Raw genomic sequence first — 17,411 nt, 5'->3', positions numbered from 1 at the left:
TGCATCTTTTAACTTGGTTTTATAATCCTAAATCCTGTTGTACATGATTAAAGGGGCACTATGTAGTTTTGGATAAGAAATTACAACCCAGAGTTTTGATATTTACAGTACTGTGAGGTATAGAATTACTTTAATGATCCCAGACTGGGAAATTATGTATTTATTTATTTAGGTATATGCTAAAAGTATTTATTTTTTTTGCCCATACAGGAATAAAGAGGAAAGTAAGGTCCCCAGAACACTGTTTGAAGGTAGAAAGGTGGCAGGGTCCGCCAAATATAAACAAAGTAAAACAGAATAAAATGCTCTTCTAAGGTCAGTTTGTTTATTCAGCTGGTTCAGTCATGAAAACACAGATATTTTGTTTATTTTGTTTGTTTAGGCATACAAAAAATGTGAAAACACAATAATACAAAGTCCTTCTCCCAAACTATATACTGCACCTTTAAGATGAAACATGACACTAAATGTTGGCACTAAATGGCATGCAGACACAGAATCCTGCATCCCAAGTCATCATTTCAGTTCAGGAAATTCAATTGTTCCTAAACTTCCCACATTCAAATCTACCCCACAGGCTGTATTTTCCATTATATTTGATATTCTCTTAAACTTAATAGCTGACAGGTGTGACGGCAGAGATCCTTTCCCCTCACCGGGACGAGCTCTGAGAGCAAATAGCATAATCTGTTGACATGTAGACATGTGACAGGAAAGACTGTGAAAGTGTCCCGAGGCTACCTTTTGTCAGCTCAGCCTGATTCAGTCTAATTAGGCTATCCTGTTTTTCCACAGATAGGTGTCAGAATATTCCTGTCTGTCCGTCCAGAGGCCGCCCTCTCGCCTGGGGTCAGTCAGAGACACCAAAACTAATGATATCAAACTCTTCGGAGAGGACGTCTGAGGAAGGAGACAGGTTGTTTGTGAAGTTCCCTGTCAAGGAGCACTGTGTGAAAGTGGCTCGATTGTATTTCCCAGAACGAACCGTGAGGATTTCACAACAGTCTCTTGGTGATTTAGTGTTAGAGAAATCTTCCCGGGGCGCTGCCTGGCACCTTAACAAAACCACAACTCAATCACCTTGATCCAACCCTCCATCCCAGCACCGTCTACCAAACTGGGAGGGGGGGGGTATGGGAATCAATCAGAGCAAGAGCGAGCGAAGCAAGCCCGAGCATCCTTTGACCTAATAAGTGCAGTGAGCTGTTACAAGCTCCCGTTTGTTTGTTTACCTCATTCAGCACGGCAATCAGAAATCGGCCCAGACAGTTTTTCCGCGGCTGCCTGATGGTACTTGAGTTGATGGTTGTATCTTCAGGCAAGACACTTCTCAACAGAGGTCCTTTTCACCCACCCCCACGTGTCAGTTGCCTTGAGATCTGTTCATGCCACTTCTTGCTCTCGCTGTTCACCGTTCTCGGTTGTCATAACACATCCCCAGGGCAGTGGTTGGATGTGCACGGCTTTAACTGTTGCGCAGAATGGAGAAGATGTACGGAAAGGCAGAAATAAGGCCCCCCCCTCAGACCATTTCTAAACAGTACATGAGACACATTTACCTCTCTCTCTTTCTCTCTCTCTCTCTCTCTTTCTTTGTCAAGGTCGTGGGGTTCTCCCTGTCTGTCGTTTATCTTTCAGCCCTGAGGAAAGGATGAGATGAGCTTACTGGTGTTCCTCCACACCTGAGCACCACGGGCACAAACTGGAATCCAGACTCCAGGTGTGGAGCACGATCACGCCACTCCGACTGACCCAGAGATAACACGTAGTTTGATGCAGTCGCTGCTCTCGTTTAATGCACATTTAGGCTTTAAACTAAAGTTATGGATCTGTCTGCTCGAAACGATTTTGAATTAGTGCTATACAGAGGTGGAAAATAAATCAGATCTTTTTTTTAAGTAAGTAGAGATACCACACTGTTAAAATACTCTATTAAGAAGTCGTCTATTTAAAATCTCACTTTGGATAATGTTCCTTTGGTATCAAAAGTAAATGGTGGCCCCATTCACAGTGTTATAATTATCATGTAGGCTTATTACATTTAATTATTGGAATGTTGTGATTGATTATTTACCATTTGAGCACTATTTTAATATTGTCAAGGGAGAGTTTCCCTTATTGAGATGCAAAACATACACAAATAGATATAAAATGGCCCTTAAACGACTTTAAATGATCAGAAAGTTGGTACGAAAGACCAAGAAGAAAGGCAAAGTAACACAAAACACTTAAAAAGTGACATAAAACAGCCCAGAAAAAAATGGACACAATAAATGACCACAAAGTGCAAATTGACCAAGAAGAGCTGCCAAAGAACCATATACAAAAACAAAACAAGTACATAGGGATGCAAAATATCTGTCAAAAGATACAAAAAACTGCAAAACTTCCACAATGTAACACAAAACAATGCAAAAAGAAACATAAAGTTGCTCAGAAAAGATGCAACATTAACTCAAAGTGACCACAAAGAGCGATAAGAACATCAAAAGAACCACAAACGTAAACAAAACAACCATGGAGGGATGCAAAATAACTGTCAAAAGATGCAGAATGTATATATAAAATATTGATCTGAAGAACAACTAGTAAATGTAGCTGATGAATTAACGTATTGCAGAAAGTGTAACATTTCCTCTGAGATGTATAAAAGATCATTAAATTTAATACTCAATTAAATTACAACCGCTTCAACAATGTACTTAAGTGTTTTACTTAAGTACATTTACAGAATCACATTCAACCACTGGGGTTCTTACATATATATGTATAGCATAATTGTCTGACTTAACATGTATTTCAATGTAGACCTGGATCCAAATGAAGAAATGCAGGTATTTTTTTATCACTAGAGTTTTAAGACATCAAGAGGATTGTGTTACTGTTAGAAAGAGATTTATGCGAGCAGAGATTTTAAAAAGAAAGTGTACGTGTGTGTGTGTGTGTGTGTGTGTGTGTGTGTGTGTGTGTGTGTGTGTGTGTGTGTGTGTGGCCGCTTCACTGGATCGTCGAAGAATGCTATTTCCTTTTCTCCTTTGGGGGGTCCAGCTGGAACCAAACACAATTCAACACTGGATCAGTCTCCCTGTCCCGGTGAGACAACATGGCCTCAGAGTTTTTGTTTGGAAGAGGAAGAAAGCACTCCGTGTACTCTGCCACCACCACCCTCAACAACACTGTTTTGTTCATCAAGAGAAAATGACATGTGGTTGAGTCACTTCTACACAACACACTTAATGATGTTTTCCAGGCAATATAATACACCATAACTCTCCAATGATTGCCCAAGACAGACAGAGTGAAGAAGCCAATTATGAGGAGCAAAATCGCCTTGGGTCAACAATTTTTGGATACCAGTCATTTTTTGGAGGCACGCTGATCTTCTCACTCCCCCTGAGGGGGATGAGCCACTCGTCTTTGAAGCAGTGATGAGATGCTGAATGAAAGCAAATGAGGGCCTGTCAGAGATGACAGGAGAAACTCACAGCCTCCCCCGTGTCTCGATGGGTCCTGGTGGGAAAGGGGTTCAGAGGCGGAGCCAGGGGTGGCACAGTCCCCAGCCCCAACCCCACCAGAGGGAAAAGGTGAGGGGTAGCTGACCTGTGAGTGTTCGATCCTCGAAAAATGACCAAAAAGGGATGCAAAACAACTCTAGAGAGACTCAAAAGTTAAATAAATACAAATGAATACAAAACAACTACAAAGAGAAGTCAAATGGCAGTCAAATGAAGCAACATCTCTACTAAGGGATGCACATGGCTATCAAAAGTAGCAAAATCTCAGCAAATGACTGCGAAACAACTACAAAGGGATGCAAAATGGCTGTCACAGCATGCAGAATTTCCACAAACCAATCCAAACGACTGTATAAAGATTCAAAATGACCTAGAAGAGATGTAAAATGACTGCACAGTGATGCAAAATGGCCGTCAAAAGATGAAAATTAAGAGAAAGAGACTCAAAAAGAAACCACAAAGAGGCACAAAATGACACGGGATGCAAAACAACTGCAAAGGGATGCAAAATGGCTGTGGAAAGATGAATTAGGAACACAAAGAAACTCAAAATGACCTCATTTGCAAATTGGCCCAGAACAGATGCGATGCCAACAAAAAGAGACACAACAGAAATACAAATGGACGCAAAATGTTTGTAGAAAGATGCAAAACACCCACAGTGTGCCACAAAACAGCTACAAAGGGATGCAAATTGGCCCTGAAAAGAAGCTAAATTGATGCAAAGAGACTCAAAATAATTAAAAAACCATAAATGTTAATAATTAGACCATTGACAATGCGTTGAACACACTTTTTCCAGTTTCCCCAAATGTGCCTCTTGTCATTGAGTCTATGCCTCAGTATTACCCCAAATCAAAAGTTTCTAAACACACCCCTGCAGCGCTCTTTTCAGCCATATTTGCTTTATGCCTTTCCCAATGAGAGAAGGCAGCCGGCCTCAGTGTTTCACTCTCTTGTTCTGCTTCCCTGCTTTATTTTGTCTGACCTCAAAGAGCATCGAGCGATCAAACAGCTGTCAGACACTCAGACGCACTCAGCCCTGTGGCCACACCACCTGTGACACCCAGACCTCTCGAGGTGAGAGATGCTGTCCACCCCTGCGGTTGGATGACGGGAACACAAACAGCCCTACGCTGGGCTTCCCCCCCGCCTGACAGCTTCCTACCCACAGACTGCACCCACTCTCAAACCACACTCCAATCATGATCAAGTCGGACGTGTCAGCTAGTCAGCGTGCAGTTCCCAGTGCTCAAATAATAAAAAGGATTTGAAGGCACGTTATTGTGAATTTGAATCCTTTAATGACAGTGATGATTTAATGAGTGAGAGCACTTGAGGACACAAAGCCAGCAGACAGTTTAATTGTGTAGCTGCAGAAATGACAAAAATAATCACAGAAGACATTCCAGACTTATTTCTTAGAGATGTTGCTGTCTGAGAGGACACATAGCTCTGCTCTTTATCTGTGTTTTTCTCCACCGCACGGCGTTTCTCTGGGAAAGTTTTGTTTCGGTTGTAATGGAGGTCAGTGTGGGTGTGTTTGCAGCTGGTAGAAAGGCAGAGAAGCACTATATATCCAGCATGGGGAGTCAGTTATGAAGGTGGATGAGATCTTATCAGGCCCTATCACGGCCGCTGCAGCGTAGACCCCGCTGTTAGTACTGCAGGTGCTTCAGCGAGGCAGCATGGGAACAACCTCCCCCCCGGAGATTCCCAGTGGGGGGACTCACAGTGGACTGGTCAGGGGGGATACCAGGAGACATTTGCAGGGCGTATCTGCTGTGTGAACACAAATCACAAACACTGTCTCCTGTGATAAGCTTTGTGTTGCTGTTGCAGTGATCCACTTCCTCAAGAACTCAGCCGTTTAAACCATTTTCTGTTTTTGTCTTTTGTTTGTTAAAGATAACTATCGAGCATGTTCATTTTATAGACTACTGTTTAACAAACCAAGCTAGCGAGGGTCGTCATCTGTCTGTCGTTTAATTTTTTTTGATTAACTGAATTATTTGATAAAATAGTAAATTGTTAGAAAATAACAAACAAGACTGAAAGTCGAGGGCCATGTTTGGGGCTGTACTTGAGCTAAATGCTAATGTCAGCATGCTCACAACGACAAAGCTAACATGATATTTAGCAGGTGTAATGATCGCCACATTCACCATCTCAGTTTCACCTGTTCGCCTGCCAACGTTTGCTAATTAACAGTCAGCAGCTCTGGAAAGTTTTATAGTTTTCCACAAAAAAACATATATTTTTTTCAGTCTGTGTGACTGAGACACAATGAAGATTAAAGAGTCAGTCTGCTAACGTACTGAGGTTTTGCAGGTGGCCTATCTGTTTTTACTTTTTCGATTAATTTATTCATTATATGATCCCTAAATTGTCAGAAAGTAGTCAAAAAGACTCAAAAATAAGTTGCCAGCCATTTGAGGCTGTACTGAGGCACAACTGTGCTTTGAGCTAAATGTTAACGTCAACATGCTAGCATGTTCACATTGACAAAGCTAACATGCTAATGTTAAGCAGGTGCATCTTCACCATCTTAGTTTTACGTCTTAGCAAGCTTACGTTTGATAATCAACAGTTCACAAGGTTTTGTAGTTTGTCCACCTACAACATACATACATACATATTGGTATATTTGGTATGTAAAACTGAGACACAGTGAAGACTGAAAGCCTTGCCTTAAATACTAAAAGTCAGCATGCTAACACACTGAGGCTAACTTTTGCGCTGTTCACCAGCTTCGTATAGTATGTTAGAATGCTAACATTTCCTAATTAGCACTACGCACAAAGTACAGCTGATGATGATAGGAATATTGTGATGTTTTCAGTTGTGGACAAATGAACATTTTGACCTCGTGGTAAGTTCACACAAACTATGAAAATACAGTCGTTAGCATAAAACCATTTTTAAAAAAAACTAAAAAAACAACCAAAAACAAAAACACAACATGGTTCCAAATAATAGTAATCCATATCTCCAGAAGCCTCAAGATCCCAAATTGTTATGAAAAGATATTATTTACACCCTTGACATGCAGTTGAGCACGTACACCCACTTCAGACGATGTGCACGCTAACAGTTTAGCTTAGCAGCAACGGCGAAGATTTTCAAATCAGTTTGGTGGTCTCAGGGCTTCCGGATCCTTGGATTACCCTGAATTTTTAACATTTTAAAACAAGTCCCCATCTACTTCAGTTGTTTAGAAGAATGCTGTTTTGCTGTGAAGCTCCAGAAATGTTTTGTGGACGTTGAAACTTACGTTCCATCGATTTTTAGGTGAACTTATCCTTTAATCTACTTTACTGGCCAATACAGTTTACTTAATTCTAGAAGAATGTCGGCCTAAATGTTGAGATTTTTTACTAAAGTTTATTACTATTCATGCTCTGATCTTCTTCTCCTCTGTCCTCAGGTGTGAAATCCGCAATTTCAAACCTGCTGCTGCTGCTGCTGCTGCTGCTGCTCAATTGACCGTCACACATGTACACACACCTTCTCTACACCCGTGCGTCTCATCAGCCACCATCCCCGTCCACCCATCCACCTCTGAGCTCGGCCCCCCCATAGAGGTATGCACTCAGCCTTGTCGTAGCTCTAGGCAGTGCATGTTCTTGTTGTGGGTTGAGCAATTGCATTAGTCATTTCACATTCCAAATTCCTACCCCATGCCGTATTCACAACTCTCTCCGTCTCCCTCTCTTTCTCTTCCCTCTTTTTTTTTTTTTTTTCCTCCATTGCTCCCCTCATCCTCATCCTCTTCATCATTTAATTTGCTCTCCGTGCCATGTCGGGGTGTGGGGGATTAGGGCTGAGCACTGATGCTATCTGAGCACCTTCTCTTCGGAGGCGGAAGTCTTGCAGGGGTTGAGATGTTTGACCTGGGGCTCGGAGGTTCCGATTACAGGACGCGGCGGCACTTTGTGTCCTTGAGCAAACTGCTACCGAGCTGTCCACGCTTCAGTTAACATCTACTGTTCTTACAAATGAGTGATGTATAAACCTGAAAGCTATGAACGCTGCTTTGGATAATATCTTTTCTGCCAAGCAACACAAATATAATACATATCTGAAGGAAAAAAAAAAAATGTCTCAACCCTGGCGCGCTAATTCATCTTCACCTTTCAGAGCACGGCCCGTAGTAACCTTTACCTGAACCAGGCCGACGCAGACACAAGAGATTGTGTTACCGCCAGCGCCACCCTACATTATCTGTGTCATTCAGTGTGTCAGGGTGACGGAGGGAAGCTCCAGAACGCAGCCGGCCGACTGTAGCCCACACCCGCACAGGAGAGCCTGACTACAAACATTCACATATCACTCCTGCTGAAGTGACCACAGGTGTGCACATGGCAGGTATGCACACACGCATATGCAAAAAAGCCTCTCTGCCCTCACCTGTCTGCTGTCAGGACTGTCTCACACACACAAACACACACACACACACAGGAGCTCACTGCACACTGCACCCCTGCTCCGGCTAACCCCCCACCCTGCTCAAAGCAGCCACCCTCGGGGCTTGTGCGTGCGAATCCGGCTGTGGACTCAGCAGCCCCCATCGCTGCACCCCCTCCGCTCAGGGTAGTGAGGGAAATGAAGGCTTTAGGAGTTCATTATAAAACAACAACAGCAGCAGCAGGGGATAGGCCTCCTGGGGCCACAAACTATCCCTTCTCATCCTTCCATCCTCATCTTTTTCCTTTATGTCCCTCAATATCTCAACCCCGGTCCACCCTGCTCCCCGCGACACACTCCACTCTCTCCTGTCTCGCTCCTCCATCCCACAGCTCTGCCGAGACGAACCAGGCTTCTTTTTTTTTAAACGCACAGCGTTCATGTTGAGTGAGGTTAAATATTGATCCGCGATATTATAATGCGACGAGTTAATATAGTGAGTCAGTAGTCGCAACGTGTGAACTTACTTGACCTCGGACATCAGAGAGACAGCTGACGCATTTACGTGTCACTGAAGTGAAGTTATTGACTTTGTTGTCCAAGAAGGGAAATTAATTCTGAGGCAAAGGATACAAACAAAGGTTTATATTGGCAACGTGATGCTGTTGTTCGATAGACAAAAAAACATATTGTTGCGTGGATCTCAGGAACAGCCTTGTTTTCAGCTTTGTGACAATTTATTTCCCAGTCAGTCCACAGTTTTGTCTTGTTTTTTGAAAATTCTTTTTATTTCCTTTAATCAAACTACCGCCTATTCAAAACATGGTGTTCGGCACGGACGGTCTGGTTAAAGTGAGGGTTTACAGAGCTGGTCTTGAGCCTCCTAGACTGCTCACACACACGTCGAGGCCGCCCCGATAATATTGAACATGTTTGATGTTGTCATGATTTAAAACCTGGATGATGACAGCCGTACTTCCTGAGCTGGAACGCGACAGCAACCAATGAAAGCGACGTTCCAGATGGTTTTTTAACAATGATTGCTGCATTTTAGGAATATGAAACAATAACACAATCGCCAAACCCAGGATAGATGTAGAGAGAAAGAAAAAAAGGGTTTCGGCAAACATGTTTTATTGCTGCGGATGCTGATGATTTATCTTTTTACACGAGAAAACCTTATGCACTCTTCGTCATGTCGTCAGAATTTGGGGTCATTTGCACAATCTTATAGTTGCACTTGTGTCCGTTCGTTTGTATGATTACGCAAAAAACTACTCAACAGATTTCCATCAATCTTGGGTGGAGGATGTATCTCAGCACAGGATAGACCCCATTCAGTTTAGATGTGCCTGGATCTTGATGAAAAAAAAAATCATATTAAGACAACTTGTATCTATGCGTGAGTACAAAAGGGGGACTGTTGGGCCTCGACAGAAGTATGAGCTCCACTGAGTGCCGTTTTTTTCTAATAAGTTACATCAAATTGGCGATTCTTGCCCCCCCGAGGTATTCAAGTGTGCTCATCACAACGAGAGATAATTTACCCCGATAATCCCATACAGTGTTCGTCCTTTAATGTGATGTTTAAGGTCATAAAAACTCAGTAATTTTTAAAATTGTCTCACATAATTCACTGCAATACTTGGGCTCTCTGGTTGATGTTCTAATAAGGAATAATAATGTGTAATCACAGTAATTAGAGAGCGACATCAAAAGCACCGGCGCACACAATATAAGTGCCTCGTACAATGGCCCCTCTGTGCGCTGTAGGCTCACTGATGCCGCGCGAACGACTTAGAAAGTTATGATTCATGGATAATAGCACATAAACGGCTCTCATCGTCATCCTGGGGCGGCCAAATGTTACTTTCTGATGGTGAATTAGGGGTCAAATGCCGTGCAAGACAGCAGTCATCATCTTCTTCATCATCATCGTCGTCATTATGATTGTCATCGCGGTTGGTGCACTGGCTGGAGGCACAACACCTGTAAGCGTGACCTCAAGCCACCCGCCCCTCGCCTATAACTTGGCGGTTGAGGGTGATGCAGCGAGACCGCAGTCCTTTTCAGATGAAAAGGAGGGCAGGGCGAATCAACAGGAAGTGGTTTTTGCTCGATAGATGCAGGGAGCTTCAGGCAGGTGTATCGCACTCCCTTCCCTGTTGCGTGTGGAGTGAGTGTGTGTGTGTGTGTGTGTGTGTGTGTGTGTGTGTGTGTGTGTGTGAGATTGAGGGCGACCGCCTGAGGCAAGTGAACAAGACACAACAAACACACAGCGATTACAAACGTACTTCCATTTATTAACCTTATTTATTTTTTAAATAGGAATGTAATGCAGCAAGATTGGAAAAAAAACAACAATAACTTTTGAAATATGGAGACATATATTACCAAATTCAAAAGAACTGTACACAAATCTAAAATAGGATCTTTACTGTCGCTCTGCATAGCTCGCAAATCTTAAAACGGATATTTGCCAGAAAGATGAAGTGAGGTAGAAAGTTATGATTCCACGTTGTCACACTGCTGGAACCCTGACATGAGTTATATTCATATATATATATATATATATATATATATATATATATATACAAAGCTCAAACTGGCCAACAAAAGGAACCTTTTGGGTCCCGTTGTGCACTTTTGACCCGCACACATGGACACATAAGAGACTAAACATGGTGATTTTCTTTGATTAGCAATCTGGGGGGATGTAAGGAGCACGATTAGCTCACTTCAAAGGCCATTTGAAACATGAAAGTGTAGCGTAGTGTGTGCTTCTTTAAATAGAGGGAAAACAAGAGGAGGGCTGGCATGTCAAGAAATTAAGTGTTTTCCATTCTTTGCTTGTTCAAAGACAGTGTTCTGGTGTTTCCCTCGCTGTTACCCTGGGTATTTCCCTTTGTTCTGTCAAGCACACATTAGGCTGCGTGTTTTCCATAGACATTTCCATAAGAGCAACTGAAACCCAGCTTGTGTCTTTACACAGCAATGCGTCTGGTCACGACGTATATCGGCGGCCTCCAGTGATTCTATTTAAACGTGAACACCTCCTCTACCTTCTACGATGGATTATGCGCTTTGCATCGTGTGTAAGCGAAGAGCAGCTTAAGTGCTTTATAACCAGAAATGAACCGTAACACAGCAGACAGAGAGACAGACAGACAGACAGACAGACAGGTGGATTCCTTTTAAGGCCGTTTTTTAGCCTCCGTGGCGACACTCGTTTACAAGACAGATAAAGTATGAAGCAGCAGTACAACAGACAAGATGACCGATACAATAAATACAACAAAGTCACTGTCAGAGCTCCCCTGCAGACGTCGTACTGCTGGTGATATCCGGTCCAGTACCAGTTTTTCTTTTTTTTTTTAAGAGCTTGTTTCCCCTTCTTCCCAGAAGAGCAGCGTTTCAGTGCATCCAGCGAGAGAGAAGCAGAGTTAGAAAAACAGCCTCACCTACAGTAAGCCGCTGCATATGAAATCGGCGATGAGTAGCAAATAAACAGCAATGTAATACACGTTTATAGACCATATTGGCATGGAAGACAATTTTCCTGTCATCTCGCTCAGGATGGGAAACTCAGATGTCGTGCTGATGTGTTCCACGTTTTGGAGTGGTCATCTGACAACTCCTTATCATTTCATCTCTTCCCAATTGATCAGTATCTGACAAGGCTATGGCTAGTTTAAATCTGGAGGGGCATTGGGCCATATTTCAAGGTAAAACATGTTTGATAACCCATTCGCTAACGTCAGTGTCCAACCACCGCTAACGTCACTGTTTGATTACATCCGGTGTGTTTCACTCCCAGGCTTAGATAAATGTGTCCAAGATGCCCGTTGACATTCTATAATTAATTTACGCCTTTCCACTCATATGGCGTAAAACTATCAATGTTTGCTGGCAGGTGGTTAAATGCTAACGTTAGCTGTCGTCTCCCTAAAGCTAATGGGTTATCACATACGAAGTTCTACGTTGAAATACGGACTTATTTCATTGACCTTATTTCAATCAGACCATATTTCATTGAGCGCACCATTCACGACAAGATAGGAAAAACGCAAAATATCTTAATCACACCTTAAGAACATTTATTTAAGCCTGGAAGTGAATGTAGTCAAACGATAACGACACCTTGGACGTGGTTTGATGCTCAGGTTAGCGAATGTCACCGAGTGTGCTGTTTAACCTTGAAATGCGGCTCGATAGCCTTCCAGATTTACACTTTTTATTCGCTTCCAGTCGCTGATCATTTTGGGAAGAGGGTGAAATGATCACGATCTGTCAGACTCCCTACCTTTTAATGACTTTTAATCCAAACAAGGACTCCCACCCTGAGCGTGACGTCAGAGGAAAATGGCCGCCGTGTGAAGGTCCAGATAACATGCGGGTCAGAGTTCAGATCTGTGAATGCATGCTCTGATGTGGGGATCCCTCAGTGAAATGTCTGTAGGCGCTTATAGTTCAGTCACGTCTGTGCCTACATCTCTCCTATCTCGGCGCGTGTTATGCGTTCTTGCACGTGTACACCTCCTCCTCTCTCACGCACGTCTGACACTCCACGTGGCAGCACCAGCGTACCTGGCAGTGGCAGGACAGGCTGGTGAGGCGCATGGCCGTGTTGTAGCCACGTCCGCAGCACAGACTCTGACAGCTGGTGTCTTTGGCACACGACCGGCCGCCTGTACCAGGGGAGTAGCGGGAGGGTCTGCAGAAGCTGGGGGACTCTTCGAGGAAGACTAGATCAGTAGTGCGCAGGCTCTGGCCATGTCGACGCGGGCCGGCGAGCTCTGTCTCCCCAGTGGCTGCGTTGGTGACGCTCAGAACTCGCACTGCAGTGTCGTATCGGTACTTCAGCAGCCGCCCGGTGTCGTGGAAGGGGGACAGCTGCTTCCAGCAGGTCCGTACGGCGCACGAGCCGGAGACGCCGTGGCACTTGCAGGTCGTTTTCAGGCCGCTCTTCACCGCCTGGGATGAGAGGAGGGAGGAGAGAAAAAGGGAGAGATGTCAGTTCCTTCCAGTTTGATTCATTACCTGGCCTCTTATCTGGGAGGTCTATCTGGACAGGGTGAGACAGTTTCCTGCGGGGTGGGTAGTGGTCTGCAGAGAGTGTGCCTTTAGCTCACCTCAGTCAAACATTTTGACATAATGGATTGGCGGGGACTGTTCGGCATGTCGTTTTTCATTTACCTCACATTTCTCACTTTGACAGCTCTTGCAATTTCTTTTTTTCTTTTTTTCTTTTTTCTCAATGTGTTGAAACGAGCTCTGTCTGCTCCTTTCCGAGAGCCCGAGGCGGAGGTGACAAACGGTGCAGACAGTGGAATCTCTCCACCCTGTTCTTTGTACATGCCTGCTCATGGAAAACATTGATAAGAATTTTCGGCGCGAGAAGTGCCAAAAAAATACGTAGCGGTGTTTTTTTTGTTTGTGATAGGTTAATAGTTCACTGAGCTTGATGGTCAGCGATCACTCAGCCTGAGAGCCGCTGTCTTGGCGGGGGCCAGAGACAGGTCACGCAGACGGAGCCAGAGGGGACCTGTGGGTTGAAAAGTTCCGCTAAGTTCCTCCCTCTGCAGGTATGAACGCCTCGGGGGGCTTCAGAGCACCATTACTGAGAGACGAGGTGGGGGTCCGACCACTTCACGTTTTTGTGAGCCGTCTCGTGGTCTCTTCTTGGTGTAAAGTGAGGAAAACATTTAGCTCAACAGAGATGAGATAAGGCCCTCGCTTCTTCCTGTTGTGTTTTTTTTTTTTTCCCCTCCTTCCCGTCGCCACCATCTCTGGCTCGATCTAGGTGTGAGCTCCAGGACCCTGGGGCCTGCTATTTCGGAGCTCCACAGTGACGGTTATGAACATTAGGTGGATTTATGAAGAGCACAGCGATCCAGTAAGTGGAAAAAAATGCTCGCTCGTATATTAAAAAGAGGCCACGGTTATAATCGTTCTCCCCGACGTGAGACCTTTAATTTTCTGTAGGCCCGCACAGCAAGCTTTATCATGCCTGAGAACACCTGGCTCCAACCGTCCCGCAGCCGTCTTGTCTCCCTGCTGCACTGCCTCACCCTCTGCATCTGTTTTATCCGCCAAGGCCGACGACGGCAGCAAATAAGGGGGCGTTTGTCTGGCTGTCTTGCGATTCTGCGTCGTCTGATGGCGCAGGAGTGTGGCAGGGGTGTAATTGTCGTATAAAAAAAAAATTGCAGCCCAACTAATTGAGCTCAGGTAAAGGCGATGTTTGTGACGCCCCGGGCTTGGGAGGCAGCTTTTTGTACATTCAATGTCACATTTCTCTTCCCGTCCTTTTGTTGTGTCTGTTTGTTCACACTCACCCGAATTCCGACGTTGATGTTGTGGGTGTCGACCTGAGCCCTCAGGTCCTTGCTGACCCTCTTCTGGCCGAGGAACTTCTTGAGAAACTTGGTGCTGTATTTCAGGTTGTCGCCGCAGACCCCCCACTGCCACGCTTCCCGGTGCTGGATGCCGGGGGAGTCGTCGCACGTGCACCTCTCCATGCGGCCCGAGCTGCACGCTTTGGCGAGCGCATGGGTCAGCGCCGCAGAGGACACCGCCAGCAGGAAGGCAGTCTCCTTGAATGCTGGGATAGGTGGAGAGAGATTAAAATGTACATCGGTTTGTTTTTTATCGAGGACAAATTTAAAGGGGCAGTGTGTAGTTTCTGGGGAAGACATTCTAATCAGAAAGAGAAGATTGTTTTTTTCTGCCTAAACCATCTAAATAAACAAACTCTCTTTGTTTTCATGACTGAATAAACAACACAATACTTCATACTGTCATACTGTTTTAATTTGTTGTGTTTGGCAGACCCTGCCACCTCTCTAGCACCAAACAGTGTTTTCCTCCGAGAACAGCTTGTTTTTTTCGGTTATGGAAAATATTAATATTTCTCAGTTTGTATTATCACTGCATTAATATTGTAAATATTCAAATTCAGAGTTAGAATATCTTCTCCAAAACCACGTAGTGCCCCTTTAAAGAGCTTTGAATGCAAGACCTGTTAGTGGCATTAAAAAAACACGAGTTCTGAGTGCAAACTACTTATAACTTAAGGGATTAATTGATGGTTTGCAATCATCAAACTGTCCGTTGTGCCGCGGAGTAATCCTTTAAAACCGAGATGTTTACAAAGAGCTCACGGCGTTGTCATGGTTTAACACAACCTCAGCATTATTCTGCACGTTTTCTCGTGTCATCATTCCTCTCCTGACCTTTTTTCTTCTTGGTCACACACTGTTATTTGCTTCACCCAGGGTATATTTTGATCCAATTAATTATTATTTTGACTAGGAAGGATTTTCCCAGATGAAAGTGGGCAATCAAGCCACCCTTTTCCTCTGGGAATGGGCGCTTTCCCCAGATAAAAATAACCACAGGGCTCGAGCGCTCTTCACCACCGCACCACATTTCTGGGCTCTCCTACTCCCTCATTACCTCCATGCTGACCTGTTCATGTTCTCCCACACACTGATATCCATATGCATAAAGCCTGGAAGCGTTTTCTGTGTACAGTAGACCTGCAGGGGACTTAGTGATTTAGTATGGACATTTTTTTTTTTTTTCAAGTGGAGCTAATCAATGGTTGTTTAGGGCCATGGAAAAGCATTCAAACAGGTCACTCAAGGGTGGTATCAAGTAAAGGGGCACTTTCTAGTTTTGGAGGAGAAATTCAAAAACTGAATTTTAATATTTACATGTGATTGAGGTAGTAATATAAACTGAGAAATATTTTTTTGAAACTTTATGAACAGGCTGTTCTCAGAGGAAAACAAAGTAAAACAGTATGACGTTTATTAAGGTATTTAAAAAATAATCAGACAGTGATGATCTTTCTCTTCTGATTAAAACTCCATCTCCCAAACTACACTAAAGTTTGTGATCATAAACTAAATTTTACAGTCCAAAAACTATAGTCTCTGCATGGTATTTTAAAAAGAGGTTGACACAATTGATTTGATTCTACTTAATATGACAATCAACATTATTTTTTTTAAGGAAAATATATATTTGAATTTGGCTTGTGTGTCAAACCTTTATGAAAACTGTCAATATTATTATTACTTTTTTTTTTTATCAAAGTTGGAAAGAAATCGTGTTTTATTACTGTCTCCAAAGGGACGCACAATTTCAACAAACAAATGTCTCCTCCTTCACTCCTCCTGCTGTAGATAATCACTTGGTTTCAAGATTAAATTCATGTTGTTCATCATCCCGTTTTGGTGTCTTGCCCAGAGAGACCTTATCTCGACAGACGCCTTTATACAAAACAAACTGCGCATCACAGAGATGAGTTGTATGCTGTGCACCTGTCTCAGGTTGGAGACAAAGATAAGAAAGAGTGCGTAACTGGATGTTCTCGGGTCAGAACCAAGCACCCAACAAAGGGCTAAACTGAAAAAGTCATAGGCTGGATGGTCGACCTACCTCTCTTCAGAAGACTCCCTCGGCCGTCCAGACTGCAGTTCCAGCGCTCATTCCTGAACTGATAGCGACACTCCAGCAGGCTGAGGCGCACTGACTCCCGCAGCGTCTCGGCCAAACCAGGTTCCCGGCGACACAGCCTCTTCTGCCGCCTGGTCAGAGTCATCTGCTCGCACTGCTTAAGGTGGGCCTTCCCTGTCGGAGGCTCATTGGAGAACGGACCCGGCAAAAACACCAAGGGCTCCCGACCTGTCAGCCTGGGAGAGGAGAGAGGAAACACGTTATGAAGTTGCATTTTGAACTTGTGTGTTGTAGTTTGTTTTGCGTTATTTACTCAGTCTTTCCACCTCGAAATGTTAATTTCCCTGTCAGTAGATTGACTAAAAAACGGGGTTGTATCTTAATTCTCCTGATTAATGCCGATACAGTGAATAGTGATAATATGCATGCAGGATAAAACGAAAACAAATCGAGTAAAAACGCCTTAAAATGTCAAAATAATTCAGATTGATTAGTTTGAGATACACATTTAATTGCCACTGGTGATGTCGCAACAAAATCAACATGACAATTTGCAAAAGTAAATAAGTTTCTAACAGCACAACAACGATTTATCGCAATAGTTTGTGCCCAATTACGCGTGCGTAATTTGGCTAAAGTTTGTAAAGCTTATAGTTACGATCCCTTCCAAGGATTAAAGCACCTAATGCAATCAATAAATGAGTTGGAGAGACGTATATATGAAATCTGCTGACCCAAAATAAGCTGCAGAGTGCGAGAGGAGGATGCAGAGCGCGATGAGTCGCAGTAGGCAGGCGGTCCGCGGGAGCCTGGAGCGCATGGTGCCGGGTTGGCGCTGCTCTTCATCTCGCTGATTCTTCTACGGAGAAAGTCCGTGCCGTCTGGTCGGCGCACCTCTTTAAGGGGCCCCACATGCACACAGACTTTCAATCTGGTGCAGCCAGGCCCAGCTGGGAGGCAGGGCCCTTTGGGAAAGGAGGAAGGGAGGGAGGGGGGGGGGCATCATCTGACTGCACCCTCATT

At 44.0% G+C, this 17,411-nt stretch overlaps 1 protein-coding gene across 1 annotated transcript; it reads right to left on the bottom strand.

Moving 5' to 3' along the window:
• Positions 1 to 10,204: 10,204 nt before the first annotated feature.
• On the bottom strand, positions 10,205 to 17,296 carry wnt9b (wingless-type MMTV integration site family, member 9B). Its single transcript, XM_030406509.1, has 4 exons — positions 17,123 to 17,296; positions 16,371 to 16,624; positions 14,261 to 14,526; positions 10,205 to 12,896 (listed from the first exon to the last, which is right to left on the bottom strand). Exons 1-4 carry the CDS (start codon positions 17,206 to 17,208, stop codon positions 12,435 to 12,437), a joined length of 1,068 nt encoding a protein of 355 aa, XP_030262369.1. The 5' UTR covers positions 17,209 to 17,296; the 3' UTR covers positions 10,205 to 12,434.
• Positions 17,297 to 17,411: the final 115 nt, after the last annotated feature.

Source organism: Sparus aurata, chromosome 23 (genome assembly GCF_900880675.1).
Source record: "Sparus aurata chromosome 23, fSpaAur1.1, whole genome shotgun sequence".
Lineage (NCBI taxonomy): Eukaryota > Metazoa > Chordata > Actinopteri > Spariformes > Sparidae > Sparus > Sparus aurata.
This window is presented reverse-complemented; position numbering and strand designations above follow the sequence as displayed.

What these genes read in the sequence shown, in the direction of transcription:
- wnt9b (XM_030406509.1), bottom strand. Translation starts at nt 17,208, where the DNA reads ATGCGCTCCAGGCTCCCGCGGACCGCCTGCCTACTGCGACTCATCGCG. An exon ending in CACTCTGCAGCTTATTTTGG is followed by an intron (nt 16,625 to 17,122) that starts GTCAGCAGATTT and finishes CTCCTCTCCCAG; the next exon opens with GCTGACAGGTCGGGAGCCCT. An exon ending in ACATCAACGTCGGAATTCGG is followed by an intron (nt 12,897 to 14,260) that starts GTGAGTGTGAAC and finishes CTCTCATCCCAG; the next exon opens with GCGGTGAAGAGCGGCCTGAA.